General features: G+C 42.2%; 1 protein-coding gene across 1 annotated transcript in view; it reads left to right on the plus strand.

The window, feature by feature from the left end:
* ABCB1 (ATP binding cassette subfamily B member 1) overlaps positions 1-3,841 on the plus strand; it is a 101,840-nt gene extending 97,999 nt beyond the window's left edge. The window contains exons 27-28 of the mRNA XM_052638705.1: positions 2,070-2,216; positions 3,078-3,841. Of these exons, the coding sequence (XP_052494665.1) occupies positions 2,070-2,216; positions 3,078-3,281 (351 nt within the window). The 3' untranslated portion in view covers positions 3,282-3,841. The remainder of the gene's footprint in view (positions 1-2,069; positions 2,217-3,077) is intronic.
* The last annotated feature ends 15,556 nt before the right edge of the window (positions 3,842-19,397 follow it).

Raw genomic sequence — 19,397 nt, forward strand, 5'->3', positions numbered from 1 at the left:
TCTTTATCATAAGGAATTGCCCCCTGAAAACACAGCTCAGCTTCAGACCGGCAGAGAAGGTCCTCTCCTCGTGGGGAAAGATGACAATGCCCTATGGCCCTAAGCTGCTCCCGAGACTGCCTTTTCTTGAGGCTCTTCTCTGGATCACTGCCGTCACCACACATCACAGTCCCCCAGGAAGAAGCAGTGTCCCCTCTCTCCCCTGCTTTAACCTTCTAGCCCGTCTGTGGATAATGGGCCCTTCCCAAGGCTGGAACGTTCAGTGCATAACTTTAGTCCCCTTCACTAGTGATGAGGTCAGTTAGTCTGGGCATGGGCCAGTACCTCAGTGTCACCTGGGATCCTGTGAGAAATGCAGGTTTTCAGGCCCTACCCCAGACCTGCTGCACCAGAAACTTGGAACTGGGGTCTAGGAAATTGTGTTCTAATACCCCAGGTGATAACTGATGCAGGTACAGTTAGACAACTGCTGGGCTAGAGGTTAACAAAGACAAATACTGAGAGTGATTATTATCTAGCTTATGAAATGTATCTTTCCTCTTCTCACTTTGTCTGCCACAGGGACCCATCTTCCTGGGCTCTGGGCTCTGTCCACAGAACACGCCTGTACACATCAGAATTCTTTTCCTCAGTGTCTACATGTGGAAAGAAAAGGCAAAAGCCCTTAAGTCCTACTTTCTGTCCAAGGACCTACTTCTTCACCTTTGTGGTTCACACTAGACTTTGCTGTGTATCCCTCCTGAATATAATAATCACTTCTGCTTTACACCAGCCTCCCTCTCCGTCCCTCCCCATCCTCGCTCCCCTTGGCAACACAAGGCTGTTCTCTGTGTCCCCGAGCCTGCTTCTGTTCCGCAGCTAAGTTCATCTGTGTCATAGTTTAGGTGACACATGTAAGTGATAACCATGTGATATTTGTCCTTCTCTTTCTGACTTCACTTAGTGTGATAATCTCTAGTTGTATCCACGTGGCTGCAGATGGTATTATTTCATTCTTTTTTATGGCTGAGTGATATTCCATTGTACCACACCTTTGTTAACTGTTCATCTGCCGGTGAATATTTAGATTGCGTCCATGTCTTGCTACTGTGAATAGTGTTGCTATGAACATAGGGGTGCACGTATCTTTTTGAGTTAGAGTTTTGTCTGGATGTGTGCCCAGGAGTGGGATTGCTAGATCATATGCCAATTCTATTTTTAGTTTTCCGAGGAATTTCCATACTGTTTTCCATAGTGGCTGCACCCGCTTACATTCTCACCAACAGAGTAGGAGGTAGGACGTGATTTAAAATCGAACCCTGGGTGTCAGAATCAGAGCCCACACTTGACAGGATTTCAGCCTGGCAAGGACCTGAGAATAAAAAAAGATAATGTGGTTTTCTAGGTTATGCATTGCATTTCTCCTCTCGCTTATTTGCCCTATTAATTCTAGTCATGATCATCACATTTAGTACTTAATTATCTACTGTGGGAAACAATATGTGAAAAATTTCAGGAGAATTCTAAAAACAGAAGTAAATCAGGAGATTTCAGCTTTTCAAGTTGATACCAAAATAGAATTTCTTGGCATCTGTTAAAAATTGTTGATGCTTTGGAAATAGTCTTATAAAAACAGACAGCAAAAGGTTAGCATTCTAAAAATCTTCCCTTCCTCACTTTTTGAAATAATGCAGAGAGCATCACCTACTGGTCATAAATAAAATGAGCTTCAATTATATTATTACGCATAGCCTGTTAAAATCAAATTTCCTTCCTCTGACCAGTCTTTGTCCCAAATATAGTGAAACCAGAAGGCTTGAAGAGACTAACATTGCAGCAGTAGTCTTTCTCAGGTTAATCTGTCCACACTAAAACATAATTTTTAAGACACAAATGTCTGTTTTCAAGAAGAGAAATTAATCCTGCCATTTAGAGCTATGTTTTTGCTGTTAAACCCATCAACCCATTCTTAGCTTCTGAGCCTCAACCTTTTTGTGTATATGGACGTGGTTATCCTATTTTCTGCAAGCAGACTCTTTCTCACAGCTTGATCAGTTCTGCTTTTCATAATAACAAAACCCTGTTTACAGAAATACAACACCAGAGTAGGGGACAAAGGAACTCAGCTCTCTGGTGGCCAGAAACAGCGCATTGCCATAGCTCGCGCCCTTGTTAGACAGCCTCACATCTTGCTTCTGGATGAAGCTACCTCGGCTCTGGACACGGAAAGTGAAAAGGTGAGAATTTAAATTGGTCTCATTCACACTTGAAGCAGCTGTCCTTAGATGGTTTAAATTTGCGCTACTCTCTTCCACAGTAGAGAACAAAATTCAGGCTGGTAACGAATTTTGTTACTTTCAGTGGAATGTAAACACTTTCTGTAGCTCTCATTCAAGAGAACTAAGATGAAAGGAGGCAGTTAGTCTTATAGCACGTGTGCTCCAAAAGACAGCCCTGGATCACTGTGTGTTGATCCAGGAAGCTGCATTCAGGAGGCGTGGTCCCATCTCTACTGACAGCATCTCAGCAACTGTATAAAAAAGTGGAAGCACAGAAAAATGTTTAAACCTGGCTGTTCCTTAAGGTAAATACTAGCTATTGTTTTTAGTTTGAGAAAAAGTTGAGTATTCGGGCATCTGAATGATAATCTCATTCTGAGTTGTTTTTTTTTTTTAATCTTTTATTGAAATACAGTTGTTTTATAATGTTGTACTGAGAATTATTTTTTAATCTTTAAAATACCAAAATTCAAAGAAGCTATGATTGGCCCGTGCCTAGGCCTCCTGACTTAACTGTAGTGGTAGACCAGAAGGATGCTGCGTGGCTAAGCCCACTACTGAATGCTTTTAAATGATCTCAGGGGCTGTATTTATAGTTACAACTTGGAGACAGCCCCTACCCAAGAACTAACCCAAACTAGGATTCGGTATCTTCCAGTATAACAGATTCCTTGCTTTGTAAAATAGGTATTGTATTTCACTGATACTGTTAAAGAAGCACTTATCGTTGGATACATTAATAGTGAGGCTTGTTGTGAAGGAGGAATTCAAGGGGAAGGATTATTCTGACCAGAGGTAATGTGTGTGATTATTGAACAGGTGGTCCAAGAAGCCCTGGACAAAGCCCGAGAGGGCCGCACCTGCATCGTGATCGCTCACCGGCTGTCCACCATCCAGAACGCAGACTTGATAGTGGTGATTGAGAATGGCAGAGTCCGGGAGCACGGCACACACCAGCAGCTGCTGGCGCAGAAAGGCATCTATTTCACCATGGTCAGTGTCCAGGCTGGAGCAAAGCGCTAGTGAACGGTGACCATATAAGCTGTCAAATATTGTCTTATAGTACTTGTGTTAAAATATGGCAGTTAATCAAAATTAAAAAGCAAACACCTACCAGAGAAACTATGTAGAGTTACTTATTTAACATTTCCTGCCGCAATGGAAGATCCATCCCACTCTGTTCTGGCTCTTCAGAGACTTTATAATTGAAAGAACAGAAAGAAGCATCATCGACGCGAGTAAATCAGTGGGTTTGCATTAGAAAAGTTATAGAATCATTCAAAGTAGATTTTGTTAATAAAGTGTATAATTTTTATTTATATTTTCTTATTTGAATTGTAACCAACGACCCTGCTAAAAGATTATAGAAGTAGCAAAAAGTACTGAATGTTTGCATATAGTGCCTATAATAAAACTAAACTTTTATATGAGTCATCTTGTCTGAAGTGCCTGTAAATCTGTCATCTCTCACTTGGACTATTGAAGATCATTTCTGCACTTAAAAAAAGGAATTCCTTAAAAACTCCCATTAATTTTGTAAGAATGGTTAAACTGTGTATTAGTTCCTGTTGTACATGCCTTTTCACATTGGGTTCTAAAAGCCATATGGCTTCTTCTTGAACTTGATCCTGCTGATTCTTGTATTTCCACATTATGCTGACTCTCAGACCAGTCACGTAGATCAATACAGGATTTTAGGGGCTGAAATGGGCAGAGGATGGACAGCTGTGAAGCATATACTGTTGTGTATGTTGACTATGTTGCACTGTCATTGGCTTTTACAGAATTTTCATCTTTTTGTACTTTTGAAAAATATTTGCATGTATTTATTTGGCTGCGCTGGTCTTAGTTGCAGCATATGGGACCTTCGATCTTCATTGCGGCATGTGGGATCTCTGTTTGCGGCATTCACACTCTTAGTTGCAGCGTGTGGGATCCAGTTCCCAGACCAGGGATCAAACCCAGGCCGCTTTGTCTTGGGAGCACAGAGTCTTAACCACTGGACTACCAAGAATTTCCTTTTTGCACTTTTAACAATAAAATTCTTCTGCTTTGTTATTGAATCACTTTTTCCAATAACTGGTCTCTTCCAAATTGATCCTTCTGGTGGCAGATTAAAATGTGCCCTAAGTTTAAATGCAATCAGAAAATGGTGCTCCGACTACAAAAAAGCCAAAAAGGACTATAAACATGACTGAAAGGCGCAAGCTGGGAGCAATATTTGCCATATTTATTATGAACAATTGGTATCCTGAAAATACAAAGAATTTTAAAAGGAACAAAAATGCCATCACCTCCAAGGAAAAATGGGAACAGAACATGGTCCAGAAACTCCCAAAGTGCACGGTCCCAAAGAAATGCAGATTAAAATGACAAACCCTTGAGTAGTGACATCAGCCTTGTGGCAGAATAAGGCATCTGCCCTCTTTGTTTTGCCCTCAGCGACAGTAATTTGGCATTGAACCATGAACAGAAGTACCGTCTGGGAGCTGTGGCATCCAACACCCTGTGCCAGGGGGACCTGAGAGGAGTCTTGCTTCCCCACAAGTCGACTAATAGCGATACAGACTTGGGCCCTGACTGGACCCTGAAATAGCCTGTGAACTGGCTGGAGCAGCCCATCCCGCCCCCCACCAGCCTTGGTCCAGTAGCCCCTGGAAAACACTGTCTAAAGCAGTCACCCACAGACCAGAGAGCCTTTGAGAAGTCCAGGCTTCCAGAAGAGAAGTTTCAGCCCGCCTTTGGAGCCCAAAACTGAGTTTGGATGCTCTGAGAGAGCAAGAGGTGCAGCTTCACTTGGCGTGCACCACCCCACCCGCAAGGGGACCCAGCTCAGGGCAGGAGAGATCTCATCCTGCAGTTTCTCTCAGAGAAAGTGAGAGCTTGTGGGTGACACGTGGCTTCCCAGTCCATGCGGGAGGCTGCCAAAGAAGCTCGTTTCTCTCTCCCCACATCCGGAGTCCTGAAACATGGACTGCATGACTGGGAGGCAGGAAGAGATGGAGATGGCAGGTAGCCCCCTCAGGGCATTGAAGGCACACGGGTCCAGCTGACCGCACTCAAGAAGCTTGTCCTGAAGCTGCAGGGGATGCCTCACCTGCAGTGCTCAGCATATGCTGTGCTGTGCTTAGTTGCTCAGTCGTGTCTGACTCTTTGCGACCCCATGGGCTGTAGACTGCCTGGCTCTTAAGTTCATGGGATTCTCCCGGGAAGAATATTGGAGTGGGTTGCCATTTCCTCTTCCAGGGGATCTTCCTGACCCAGGGCTCAAACCCAGGTCTCCTGCATTGCAGGTGGATTCTTTACCATCTGAGCCATAGTGCTCAGGATACCTCCCCCATGAATAGCCCCTGACCCTGTGGCCAGCTCCCTGTGTGCTCCCCACAGCAGTGGCAAGAGCAGGACCTGGCTGATGACTGGTGAGCACACACAGACGCTGAGCCAAATCTGCCGGCTAGGGAGAAACCCCAAACTTGAGCTTTAGTGCCACCTTTGGCAAAACAGGAGGAAGACAGCCAGTACATGGCCAGATGCACTGCTGATCAAGAGAAGACATATAAGCCTAAGGGTTCTGCCACAAGAGGGAGCAAGAAGTGTGGATGAGGTGCAATCAGAGGAAGTCAGAAAGCCTCAGAATCACTGGCAGGGCTGATGGAAGATACTCCTCTCCTGACCCAGTTAATAAAGACAGGAGAAGGTGAATATTACTTCAGATGGAAGGACTGCAATGCAGACTTCAAGGGACATGAAAAATCAAGGAACCATGATACCACCAAAGGGTGACAATGTTGACAGAACTTTAGCTAGAAATAAAAGCAGAGGAATCAAGTAAATTGGAAGTGAAAGAAATGACAGCTGATACCACAGAAATAGGTTCATAAGAGATTACTGTCAACAGCTATATGCCAACAAGTTGAATAATGTTAGGATAAACTGATAAATTCTTAGAAACATACACCATATCAAGACTGAATCAGAAATCACAAATCTGAATAGACCAATAATGAGTGAGGAGATTAAGTCAGTAAACCAGAACCTCCCAACAAAGAAGGGCCCAGAACCAGGTGGCTTCATTGGTGAGTTCTACCAAACATTTAAAGAATAACACCAATCTTTCTCAAACTCTTTGAAGAAATGGAGGAGGAGGGAACACTTCCAAAGTCATTTTACAAGGCCCGCATTGTCCTGATTAAAATGTCAAATAAAAACACTACAAGAAAACTACAGATGAACATGGGTGATCAATATAGGTGCAAAAATTCTTGACAAAGTACTTGCAAACTGAATTTAACCGCGCATTATAGGGATCATACAGCATGATCAAGGGGGTTTATTGAAAGGTTAATAGGGTACCAGAGATGTGCCTGCAAACGGGTCTCTGCTCGGGCTGAGCATCCTTGCAAACGAGGCATTCTGCCAAAGAGTCTGGACACAGCCTTGAGTTTAATGGTCCCTTGCAAACGAGGGAGCATTCCCTTCTTGAGATAAGAAGGAGATGAGGGCTTTGGGCAGACTGCAGTAGACAGGGATTTCACTCCCCTTTGCTATACGATAACATGTATGCACATGCGCTGTGCTGAAAAGGCTTATTCATGCAGTCTGGAATTCTGCCTAGGGGGCTTTTATAATAAACGGCAATTAGTTTTTTGCCCAGTTCTGTTCCTCTGGCTGGAGTGTGCGTCTGTCTTTTGTGTGTGTCTTGTTTCATGTCATTTCACTCGTAATCTCCAACAGTTTATCCCTAGAATACAAGGATAGTTCAACATAGGCAAATCAATAGTTTATTAATTAATTCTATTAAAATGAATAAAATGGAAAATAAAAATCAGATAATCTTAAGAGATGTAGAAAAGAATTTGAGGAAATACAACATCCTTTCATAACAAAAAATTTTCAACAAATCGTATATCGAGGGAATATGTTGTTCAGTCACTAAGTTGTGTCTGAGTCTGCGACCCCATGGACTGTAGCCTGCCAGGCTCCTCTGTCCGTGGGATTTTCCAGGCAAGAATACTGGAATGGGTTGCCATGTCCTCCTCCAGGGCATCTTCCTGAGCCATGGATTGAACCAGCATCTCCCATGTCTCCTGCATTCCAGGCAGATTCTTTACCTCTGCGCCACCAGGGAAGCCGTAGAGGGAATATACCTTAACAGAATAAAGGCCATATGTCGTGAGCCCACAGCTAACATCACACTCATTGGTGAAAGATTAAAAGCTTTTTCTCTAAGATCAGGAATGAGATAAGAGTCCCCACTCTTGACTCCTAGTCAACATGGTACTGGGCATTCTAACCAGAGTTATCTGGCAAGAAAATAAATTAAAGGCATCCACATCAGAAAGGAAGAAGTTAGCTTGTCTTTGCAGATGATATGATCATATACACATACAGAAAACCCTAAGGATTCTACCAAAAAATGTCTTTCTCCCCATGGCTGCTTTCACGCAGCACAATGCCCTCCAGATACATCTGTGTTGCCACAGATGGCAGGGTTTCCTTCTTATGGCTGAACAATATTCCATTGTAAGTAGTCACTGTGTTTTCCTTATCCGGTCGTCCCTTGATGGATACTTGCGTTTCTGTATCTTGGCTGTTGTGAGTAATGTAACAGTGAATATACAGTGCTGACTTTGTTTCTTTCAGGTACACACCCAGGAGCGGAACTGCTGTATCATGTGGTAGTTCTAGTTTTAATTTTTTTTAAATGTGTTTTCTGGCTGCGCTGGGTCTTCACTGTGGCGCTCAGGCTCTCTGGTGGTGCACGGGCTTAGTGGCCCCGAAGCCGGTAGGATCCTTGTTCCCGACCAGGATCGAGAGCATGTCGCTTGCATTGGAAGTGGCTTCTCAGCCACTGGGCCACCAGGGAAGGCCCTGGTGTTTATCTCTGAGAAACCTTCACACTGTTTTCCTAATTTGAAGCCACCAAAGTTGTGATAACTGGTTACAGTAGCCTTCGGAAACTAACAGAAACCTCAGATCAGGGAAGCTAAACATGATGCGTTTATTTTATTTTACTTTTTAAAAAGAAGGGGATGAGGCTCTGAGTTGGGCTAGTGAGAAGAGGGAAGCACAGGTGGCTATGAGAAATATCCAGAGTCTATATATGAACAGTGGAGGGAGGGGAAGAAACTGGCTAGGAGAATGCTGTGACATGGATGGAGGTGAACAGCTCTTTTAGGAGGAAGATTGTTCATGTGGCTTGAAGGTGACATCGTGGTAGAAGGTTTTTTAGAGTGTGGCCCCTGGTTACCAACTAAACCCAGATGGGTCCCACTGTGTGCTGTTTGCTTGAAATCAGCTGTTTTATTTTCTTCGTTCCATCCTAGGATTACCCAGCTCTGTCCAACTTTAAACAATGACGATGATTTTTTTGTTCACCAGAATGAACTTCTGAATTTAGGGCAAAATGTGTTTCTGTTTCCTGATGCACACAGCAGCCATTTGTTCTCAGGTCTCAGTGAGAAGAAGTGTTTTTGAGTCCTTTTTATTACTCACATCTTCATTTCAGATGCCTGCTTCTAGTTTATGAACCTTTTGAGGAAAGGACTGTGTCTTTGCATCACTTTGTTCTTTTGTCTGGCGGTGTCCTTAGGATATACTCAGTCAGGCTCAGTAAGTGTCTGCTCTTCTGCTAAGTTTTTTAAAATCTAGTATGTACCTTCCTCTCTGTTACTTTTGTTTTATCAAAAATTAAGATCTAAAAATGATTTGTTAATATAAGGTACATTAAGAGTAGTCTTATGTAAGTAAGGCCATATAGTTTCACATAAAAAATGAGGAGGGAAGCCCCTGATTACCATAAGACCTGTGGCCCAGCTCTATCTACTCTACCAAATAAAGGGGAAGCCTTTTAGGAGTTGTGTCCATAATTTTGTAAAAGAAAAAATATCTTTATGAAGTGAGAGTAGTTTGATGACAGTATGATACCAATATCAATGTCCTGGGTTTGATTTTGTATTCTCCAGGGGATCTTCCTGACCCAGGGATTGAACCTGGGTCTTCTGCATTGCGAGCAGATTCGTTATTGTCTGAGCCACCAGGGAAGCCCTGTTATAGTTGTTCAGTTCAGTTTAGTTCAGTTCAGTCGCTCAGTCATGCGACCCCATGAATCGCAGCACGCCAGGCCTTCCTGTCCATCACCAGCTCCCGGAGTTCACTCAGACTCAAGTCCATCGAGTCAGTGATGCCATCCAGCCATCTCATCCTCTGTCGTCCCCTTCTCCTCCTGCCCCCAATCCTACCAGCATCAGAGTCTTTTCCAAAGAGTCAACTCTTCACATGAGGTGGCCAAAGTACTGGAGTTTCAGCTTCAGCATCATTCCCTCCAAAGAAATCCCAGGGCTGATCTTCAGAATGGACTGGTTGGATCTCCTTGCAGTCCAAGGGACTCTCAAGAGTCTTCTCCAACACCACAGTTTAAAAGCATCAGTTCTTTGGTGCTCAGCTTATGGCAATCCACTCCAGTATTATTGCCTGGAAAATCCCATGGGCAGAGAAGCCTGGTAGGCTACAGTCCATGGGGTGGCAAAGAGTCAGACATGACTGAGCGACTTCACTCACTCACTCAGCTTTCTTCACAGTCCAACTCTCACATCCATACATGACCACTGGAAAACCCATAGCCTTGATTAGACGGACCTTTGTTGGCAAAGTAATGTCTCTGCTTTTCAATATGCTATCTAGGTTGGTCATAACCTTTCTTCCAAAGAGTAAGCATCTTTTAATTTCATGGCTGTAGTCACCATCTGCAGTGATTTTGGAGCCCCCCAAAATAAAGTCTGACACTGTTTCCACTGTTTCCCCATCTATTTCCCATGAAGTGATGGGACCAGATGCCATGATCTTTGTTTTCTGAATGTTGAGCTTTAAACCAGCTTTTTCACTCTCCACTTTCACTTTCATCAAGAGGCTTTTGAGTTCCTCTTCACTTTCTGCCATAAGGGTGGTGTCATCTGCATATCTGAGCTTATTGATATTTCTCCCCGCAATCTTGATTCCAGCTCGTGCTTCTTCCAGACCAGTGTTTTTCATGATGTACTCTGCATATAAGTTAAATAAGCAGGGTGACAATATACAGCTTTGATGTACTCTTTTTCCTGTTTGGAACCAGTCTGTTGTTCCATGTCCAGTTCTAACTGTTGCTTCCTGACCTGCTGTTATTTAGGGAGGCTGGATGAGGGGTACACAGGACTCTACAATTTTTGCAACTTGCTGTGGGTCTATGATTATTTAACAACAAAAGGTTAAAGATAGAATCACACGGTGAAACTTAAAGCTCTGCTGCTCTTCAAGTGCTGATTATGTGGGCTAAAATGAAAAATGAGTTACTCAAGAAGTGGTGTGAGTGGAGAAGACAGGCCCTGGGGATGAAGGGACAGCATTTCAGGTGGAGGAATTTCAGCCTCTACTCTGATTTCAGTAGAGCCTTTCAGCCTCTACTTAAAAGCATTTGAAGTACACGTAGAAGGATGTTGTGGTTGGAGCTGGCTGAGCCAGGCAGAGAGTGGCAGGAAGCACTGGCCTGCTTCCTCTGGGAGCCCTACTGACAAAATGCAGTTCGGGAGTGTTGTAAGCTGAGGATCAGATCTTGAACTATGATTGCCTTTCCCTGTCAGAACCTAGCCAGTGTGCCATAGGAAGCAGCCCGAGATACGTGGGCAGGCCACATGATTTGACTCAGCAGAGCCTACAGCCATTATCAAATGGCAGCCACGTGAGGGGGTACCACAGACTGCAACCCATTCAAGCCTTTAGATGACCAGCTCCAGCTAGCACCTAACTGCATCCTCATGAGACAAGACCCACCCCGTATGCCCAGTCAATCCACAGAACCATGAGTCATAAAAACCCAGTATTTTAAGCCAATTGATAACTAGAGCGAGTAATAGCCCTTCTGAGTTGGAAAGCCTTTCACTTACCTTGAAACTTCACTAACTCTTGAAAACTGCAAAAGTATCCTGTAGGCTGTAACAACACCCTAGTCAGCATTTTGCACGTTAGAAGTCCTCACTAAGAATATCTGTTAAGTGAAAACAACAAAAGATCTGTTGATCTTAGAAAAGAGATCAGACGAGATTTTCAGGAGTGCCATCTGTAACTGTAGTCCTTTGTCCCACTTGGCACTTATAACACCAAGGTGAAAGACCTCTGCTCTTGGCGTCGGGAGGATTCAGGAGAGCAAAGAGAAAAGCGGGAATGCTCACTGATGTGTGCAAGAGGCAAAGATACATGATGAAATGTTTTCACCAGGATTCTTTCAAAAGAGCCAGTTTTGGTCATAAGGAAAAGTGACCTTTGAATTGGAAATGGAACATTTTTGCTTTCTGTGCTAGGCAGCTCAATTTAAATGTTTTCCCTCTTATTGATTGTCGGTTGTTCTGTGGAGAAGCATCAAGGTTCTCCAGCCAGAAAACCTGGGTTTCTCTCCTGGCTGGCTGTTTGTTACACATGTCATTCTTAGGGCAAGTTACTGATTGTCTCTCAGTCTTTATTTCCTCATTGGGCCTTATGGAATTTCAATAGCTACCTCACTGGATTACTTGAACACTGGATGTTATAATATTTAGGACAATGCTTATCAGACAGAATATCACAAAACAACAATAATAATAATGTTGGTTGCCTTCAGGTCATGCTCTTCAGGGCCAGCTGTTCTCTTGCATGAAAAGAAAGTTCTGTTTTGTGTTTCTTCACCTAACAATTACTTAAGTGCCTATGGGCTAGATATTAGGAGCACAGTGATAAGGAGCTCACAGTTCAAGGAGGCAGGAAACAAGGTTAGTGATGTGTAGGTGCCGTTACACAAGACTTTGGGGAAGTTAAACAGAACGCCAGCACTTCTCTTGGGAGTGCTCTGAGGGTTAAAGAAGTTTCTTGGAGAACTGAGTATCGGCTTGTCAGATGGATGCTACAGGAAATCTGTGCACAGAGAGAGCGGTGTGCACATCCCCGAAGGCTGCATCGGAAGTGACTCACGGGCAGTTTCAGGTGCTGGCTTGGGCGGAGTGGGTGGTGGCCACCACAGGGATGAGGCTAGGAAGCCAGGAACTGAACCTGAAGGGCCAGGTGTGCCAGCATAGGTGTAATTTTTTTTAATGCTTTATTTTTTTAATGGCACAATTGCTATTATTTATTTGTGTGTTTGGGTTTTTTTAATTTTTTTTTTAATGTTTTTGTTGCTGTGTGCCGGCTTTCTCTAGTTGCAGCTCGCAGGGGCTACTCTCTATTTGTGGTGTGTAGACTTACGACTGCAGGGCCTCCTCTTGTTGTGGTTCGCAGGCTCTTGGCACACAGACTTCAGTACTTGTGGGCAGGGGCTTAATTGCTCCACAGCATGTGGGATCTTCCCGGACCAGGGATTGAACCCATGTCCCCTGCATTGACAGGTAGATTCCCACCCACTGCTCCACCAGGGAAGTCCCAGAATAGATATATTTTTATTCTTGCAGTAGTTTATTTAAAATAGTGAGAGTGTTGAGATATGCCTTACTTTCAGGTGTCCACATTCCTACAAGGGTACCTGTGCAGTGAGATTTTATGAAATAAATCAGATTTAACTTCTTTGATATTTCTGTTATGCAGATGGACATATCACCCTTTTACAAACTCCTTACCTTAAGGAAGAAAAGAACACAAACACACTATAGAGAGCTAGCTTGCTACCTTTGCACATGTGGGTAACCTGCAGGACTGCTTCTGCTATCAGAATATTTCAACCACAAGCATCAGGGGCCACAGCATCCTAGCATCTTGGGCCAGAAATCACACTGTTCTTTTTGGGAAGGAGGGGAAAGGCAAGGTGAGAGAAAGAGGGTTTTGTTTGTTCTTGTTTTTGTTTTTTGCATTCTAGTGAAGAGAGAGAGAAAACTAAACAATGTTATCAAGATCATACTTCTAATATTTATTTTATCATTAAACAATGGCATTTGAAGCTTTTCTGTTCTATCAGAATTTGAGTATGACAGTTTTTGCATTTCCCAAAGAGTGCATTGGGCTTCCCTGGTGGCACAGACGGTAAAGAATCTGCCCGAAATGCAGGAGACCTGTGTTCACTCCCTGGGTTGGGAAGATCCCCTGGAGAAGGAAATGGCAACCCACTCCAGTATTCTTGCCTAGAGAATTCCATGGACAGAGTAGCCTGGCTGGCTACAGTCCATGGGGTCGCAAATTATCGGACACGACTGAGTGACTAACACTTCAAAGAGTCCATTGTCCCTATCCAATCTCCACTTATGCAAAACATGTCTGTCAGTGTGGGCAATGACCCTGCTGCTCCCACTCTTTTTAGACTTTAAATAAATGACTCGGGCAATAAGTCATTTTCCCATGGATGGTCTTTAAATAAATGACTCGGGCAGTAAGTCATTTTTCCATGCATGGTCTGTGTTGCCTGGAAGACTGGCAGTTCTTGCCAGGCTACGGCTGAACCTACCTGAATTATTTGGGAAACACTCCCTGGTGGCTCAGATGGTAAAGCGTTTGTCTACAATGTGGGAGGCCCGGGTTCTATCCCTGGGTTGGGAAGATCTCCTGGAGAAAGAAATGGCAATCCACTCCAGGACTATTGCCTGGAAAATCCCATGGACAGAGAAGCCTGGTAGCCTACAGTCCATGGGGTCTCAAAGACTCGACACGACTGAGCGACTTCACTATTCACTATAAGGCCACAATAATCTGCTTCCTTAGACTATAACATTTAAACTTATATTACCATATGTAAGATAGATAGCTAATGGGAATTTGCTGTATGGCTCAGGAAACTGAAACAGGGGCTCTGTATCAACCTAGAGGAATGGGATGGACAGGGAAATGGGAGGGAGCTTCAAAAGGGAGGGGATATATGTATACCTATGGCTGATTCATGTTGAGGTTTGACAGAAAACAGCAAAATTCTGTAAAGCAGTTATCTTTCAATAAAAAATGAATTAATTAATTTTTTAAAATGGTGTGAAATTGTTTGGAATCAGGGAGCCCAGGTCTGGAACTTGTACATATAAATAGAACCTAGAGAGCAATATGCTAAAGGGAAATGGTTGGGTTAAAGTGAAAAAAACAATTTTATGGGTTTCCTCTGTGAGAACAAATACTTAAGAGTGTCAAAGGCTCAATACAAAATACTGGACGTTTCATGAAAGTTCGAATTCATGAATAAATCTTTTGCATGTATTTGAATTCTGAAGGCAATTTTTTGGAGCAGCTAAAATTTTTATTGGCTATTAATGGATGGAGTTAAATTTCAAGTACCTTTTAGATTCTCAAAATTTGCATTTATGCCAGAAAGTCCACTTTGGCTGATGGTTTCACATACTAGCATTGCATATCAAGGGCAAGGTCACAGGTTAGCTTTGCAAATTCTCGGCATCAACCTACCATATGCTTTCTACACCTTTCTATGTTTCACAATATATTTCAGTTGGTTGCTTTCTTTCCTTCTCTGGTTATCAGGTTTTAACATACCTGACAGCAAGCACTTGATCTTGCCGTCTGCACATCTTGTCTGTGCTCAGTCAGGGTCTTGGCCTAGTCCATGCCTTCTGCAGAGCACTGTGTGCACCATGAGTAGACACAGCTGGGCAGGAGATGGCAGAGTCGCCAGTCTCCAGGTTCTTCCTCGAGACAAGCGCCAGATTCTTCCCTTCACCCTTGTGTGTTTGCTGTCCTCCCTTCTCTCCATATGGCTTTCCGCCCTGGGAGACTGACTTCTGTGGGTTCAGCTAAAGGAAAACCTGGGGTACGGTTGGAGGGGATCACTGCCCTTCTCAAAGCAGTTTTCTCTACATGACATTCATAAGTGATCTGGTACCTCCTCCCTCCCCTCACCCATGCTGGCCTGGGCAACAGCCCCCCACCCATTTGCATGGCCCCAACATACGTCCTATCCGTTACGGTGTATCCATGATACCCTATGTTCTTCTCATACCTTTGTAAACAGTCACTGTGTTAAATCCTCCTTGAATATCCTAATTAGAGTGTGCCATTCCACTCCATGGGACTTCAACTGATAAAAGACAGTTACAGCTATTCAAAAAGAAGCCACCATTCGTGACAAGGTAATGATTGCTTTCTGAAAACCTTCTCCATAATGGTTGTGAGTCTGGAATCCTCCCTAATCTGTTCCAGCACATATCCCGTGCACCCTTATCTGCCTGTTGCCTCAGTCGGATCATAGCTTCTTCCTTCCCAGGCTCCACTCTTCACTTTTATCTGTTTCTGTATTATTCCCTGCTTTTGGACTTTTAGAATTATTTCTTTTAGATAGAGCTTCATGCATGAGGTTAGAGAATATGAATTTTGTATTTTCAATGGATATTGTGGTCTTGGAGTGGAGGAAAGAAACGTATCTTAAAAAAGCTAAATCTTCTGTTACTATAGAACTCTCAAAACGTTGGTATCCTTCTGACCTCCGAGACAGTAGCCTGGTAGCCAGCACTTCTTAAACTTATGTGGCCAGGGAACCCTTGTTATCTAAGCACATGGTGGGCTCCTCAGGTCACAGTTTGGAAAACCTTGCTCTTTAAAATCCATCCTTTTCCACCTCCATAAATATTTATTGAACAAATATTGACAAAACTGGTCAGAACTCTCAGAGAAGGGACATGGAAGACAGGATCCGTCAGCCTTTGCTTTTCATCCATCAGTGCTTGTTGTGTCAGAATCTTGCAGGATGTGTGTGGTGGGTGGGAGGTCACCCGCACTTCCTGCGAGATTTAGTTTGAGGGACTGATTGATGGTGCTTGGATTTCAAATCAGAGGTCTTCTCCGAGCCCTTAAGCCCAGATGATTTGTGGATGTAGTTTCTCCTCTGGGCTTTCTGTGTTGACTCCTGAACCAGCTGGGGGTAGAAGAGAAGTAGGAGAGAAGGTAGAGACTAGTGATTACCAGGTGCTTGCAATGTGCTGGCTAAATTTAGTTCATCCGCTTTCTTTAAGGAGATCACAGTCTAGTGGGAAAAAAAAGACGTTAGAATAATTAAGGCAGTATAATAGAGCATAACATAAAACTATGAAGATCTTGTACCCTGGTTTCTCTAAGAATATGTATATTTATTTATTTGGCTGTGCTGGGTCTTAGTTGCAGTATACAGTATATTTAGTTGTGCCATGCAGACTCTTAGCTGTGGTGTGAGGGATCTAGTTCCCTGACCAGGGATCGAACCTGAGCCCCCTGAGCTGGGAGCATGGAGTTTTAGCCACTGGAACACCAGCAAAGTCCCCACCCTGGTTTTTTAGCGGCGCCTCATTGTTCTACTTTGATAAGCCCTATGATTGTCAGCATTTGACTTCATATTTTACTATAGAGTAAGTTTAAGGCCAGGAAATATCCACCTACCTGCATATTTTACATATGAAAACACAGATTTTTGTAAGTAGCCATCATCTACTAGGTGTTACTAAGAAGGTGAGAGAGTGTGGAGGAGGAGAGTGAGCAGATAAGTTAGAGAAATCTTTTAATCCAATACTTCATATCCCTTTTTCTACTGATGAACAAATAGAAAGACTGGCTCATTTGGTTCACAATCTTCCTTTGCCTTGGCATCCAATTAGAGAAAATGGATTTTAAAAATCAAGCAGCAACTTCGAAGAAGATGGAGGAGACATATTTTTCCCTATTCTTCCTGCTAAGTACAACTAGAAACACAGAACATTATTTATAAAACAACCATAAGAATACTCGGAGAAGTGAAGAGAAGACAACCATGTCAAGGAACTTGGAATCCAAAGAAAGACATGGTGGTGAGTTCCTCATTTCTGTTTTGGCTTGTGGGGATTTTTGTTTTTCTGTAATTGAAGTATAGTTCATAATGTTGCATATCAGATGTAGAGCAAAGTGATTTGGTCATGCGTATATATATATATATATATTCTTTTTCCATTACAGTTTATTACAGTATATTTAATATAGTTCCCTGTGCTAACAGCAGATCCTTGTTGTTTATTTTGTATATAGTAATGTGCATCTGTTCATCTCATATTCCAAATCTATCCTTCCCCTCTTTCCCCTTTGGTAACCATAAGTTTGTGTTCTATGTCTGAGTCTGTTATTGTTTTGTAAATAAGTTCATTTGTACTGTTTTTACGATTTCACCTATAAGTGATATAATATTTGTCTTTCTCCATCTGAGTTCCTTCAATTAGTATGATTTCTAGATCCATCTGTGTTGCTGCAGATGGCATTCTCACTCTGTTTCTGGTTGAGTAATATTCCTCTGTATATAGATTTACCACATATTCCTTATCCATTCAGCTGTCAGTGAACATTTGTTTTGCTTCCATGTCTTGGCTAAAAATCGCTGTGAACATCGGGGTGCATGCATCTTTTGATTTAGAGCTTTTGTCTTTCCTGGATGTATGGCCAGCAGTAGGATTGCTGGGGGGTTTCCCTGGTAGCTCAGTTGGTAAAGAATCTGCCTGCAATGCAGAAGACTCTGGTTCAATTCCTGAGTCAGGAGGATCCCCTGGAGGAGGAACCCACTCCAGTATTCTTGCCTGGAGAATCCCCATGGACAGAGGAGCCTGGTACGCTGTATAGTCCATGGGTTGCAAAGAGTTGGACATGACTGAGCAACTAAGCACAGCATAGCATGGGATTGCTGGATCATATGGTAACTATTTTTTAATTTTATTAAGGAAACTCCATACTGTTTTTCATAGTGACTGCAGCAATTTACATTCCCACCAATAGTGCAAGAGGATTCCCTTTTCTCCACGCCCTCTCCAGCAGTTATTACTTGTGGACTTTTTGATGATGCCCATTCTGGTGTGAGGTAATAACTCATTGTAGTTTTGATATGTATTTCTTTAATAACTAATGATGTTGAGCATCTTTTCATGTGCTCCTTGGCCATCTGTTTGTCTTCTTTGGAGAAATGTCTCTTTAGGTCTTTTGCCCATTTTTTGATTGGGTTGTTTGGTTTTTTTGTTATTGAGTTTTATTCAGTGTTTGTATGTTTCAGAAATTAATTAAGCTCTTGTTGGTTGCATGGTTTAATCAACCAGTAATATTGTTGGTTTTATTAGCTGTTTATATGTTTTCGAAATTAAGTTTTATTAGCTGTTTATATGTTTTGGAAATTAAGCTCTTGTTGGTTGCATGATTTAATGAACCAGTAATATTGTTGGTTTTATTAGCTGTTTATATGTTTTGGAAATTAAGTTTTATTAGCTGTTTGTATGTTTTGAAAATTAAGCTCTTGTTGGTTGCATGGTTTAACCAACCAATAATAAAATTTGCAACCATATTGCATGGTTGCAAATATTTTATCCCACTCCATAAGTTATCTTTTCATTTTTTTTATGGTTTTCTTTGTTGAGCAAAGGCTTGTAAGTTTGATTAGGTTCCATTTGTTTAGTTTTGCTTTTATTTCTACTGCCTTGGAAGACTGAAATAAGAAAACATTGGTATGATTTATGTCTGAAAATGTTTTGCCTATGTTCTCTTCCAGAAGTTTTATGATGTAATGTCTTATATTTAAGTCTTTAAGGCATTTTGAGTTTATTTTTGTATATGGTGTGAGGGTGTATTCTAACTTCATTAATTGCAGCTCTTAGCTTTTGTAATACCACTTACTAAGGGACTATCTTTTTCCCACTTTATATTCTTGCTTCTTTTGTTGAAGATTAATTGAATTTAGGTGTGTGGATTTATTTCTGGACTGTCTACTCTGATCCATAGATTAGCTTTGTTCTTTTTCCTCAGGATTGCTTTGGCAATTCCGGGCCTTGTGTGGTTCCAATTAAATTTTAGAATTATTTGTTTCAGTTCTATAAAAAAATGTCTTGGGTAATTTGATAGGGATCACATTAAATCTGTAGAGTTCTTTGGATAGTATGGCCATTTTAGCTACATATATTAATTCTTCCAGTCCAAGAGCATGATTATTTTTCCATTTTCTTGATTCATATTTGATTTCCTTTATCAATGTTTTACAGTTCTCAGTGTATGAGTCTTTTACATCCTTGGTTAGATTTGTACCTAGATATTTTTTTAATGGGATTGTAATGGGAGTGTTTTTTTTTTCTCTCTCTCTCTTGTAGTTCATATCACTGTAAAGAAATACAACCGATTTCTGCATATTAATCTTGAATCTGCTATCTTGATGAATTCATTTATCAGTTCTAATAGTTTTCATGTAGAGTCTTT

Source organism: Budorcas taxicolor, chromosome 4 (assembly GCF_023091745.1).
Source record: "Budorcas taxicolor isolate Tak-1 chromosome 4, Takin1.1, whole genome shotgun sequence".
Lineage (NCBI taxonomy): Eukaryota > Metazoa > Chordata > Mammalia > Artiodactyla > Bovidae > Budorcas > Budorcas taxicolor.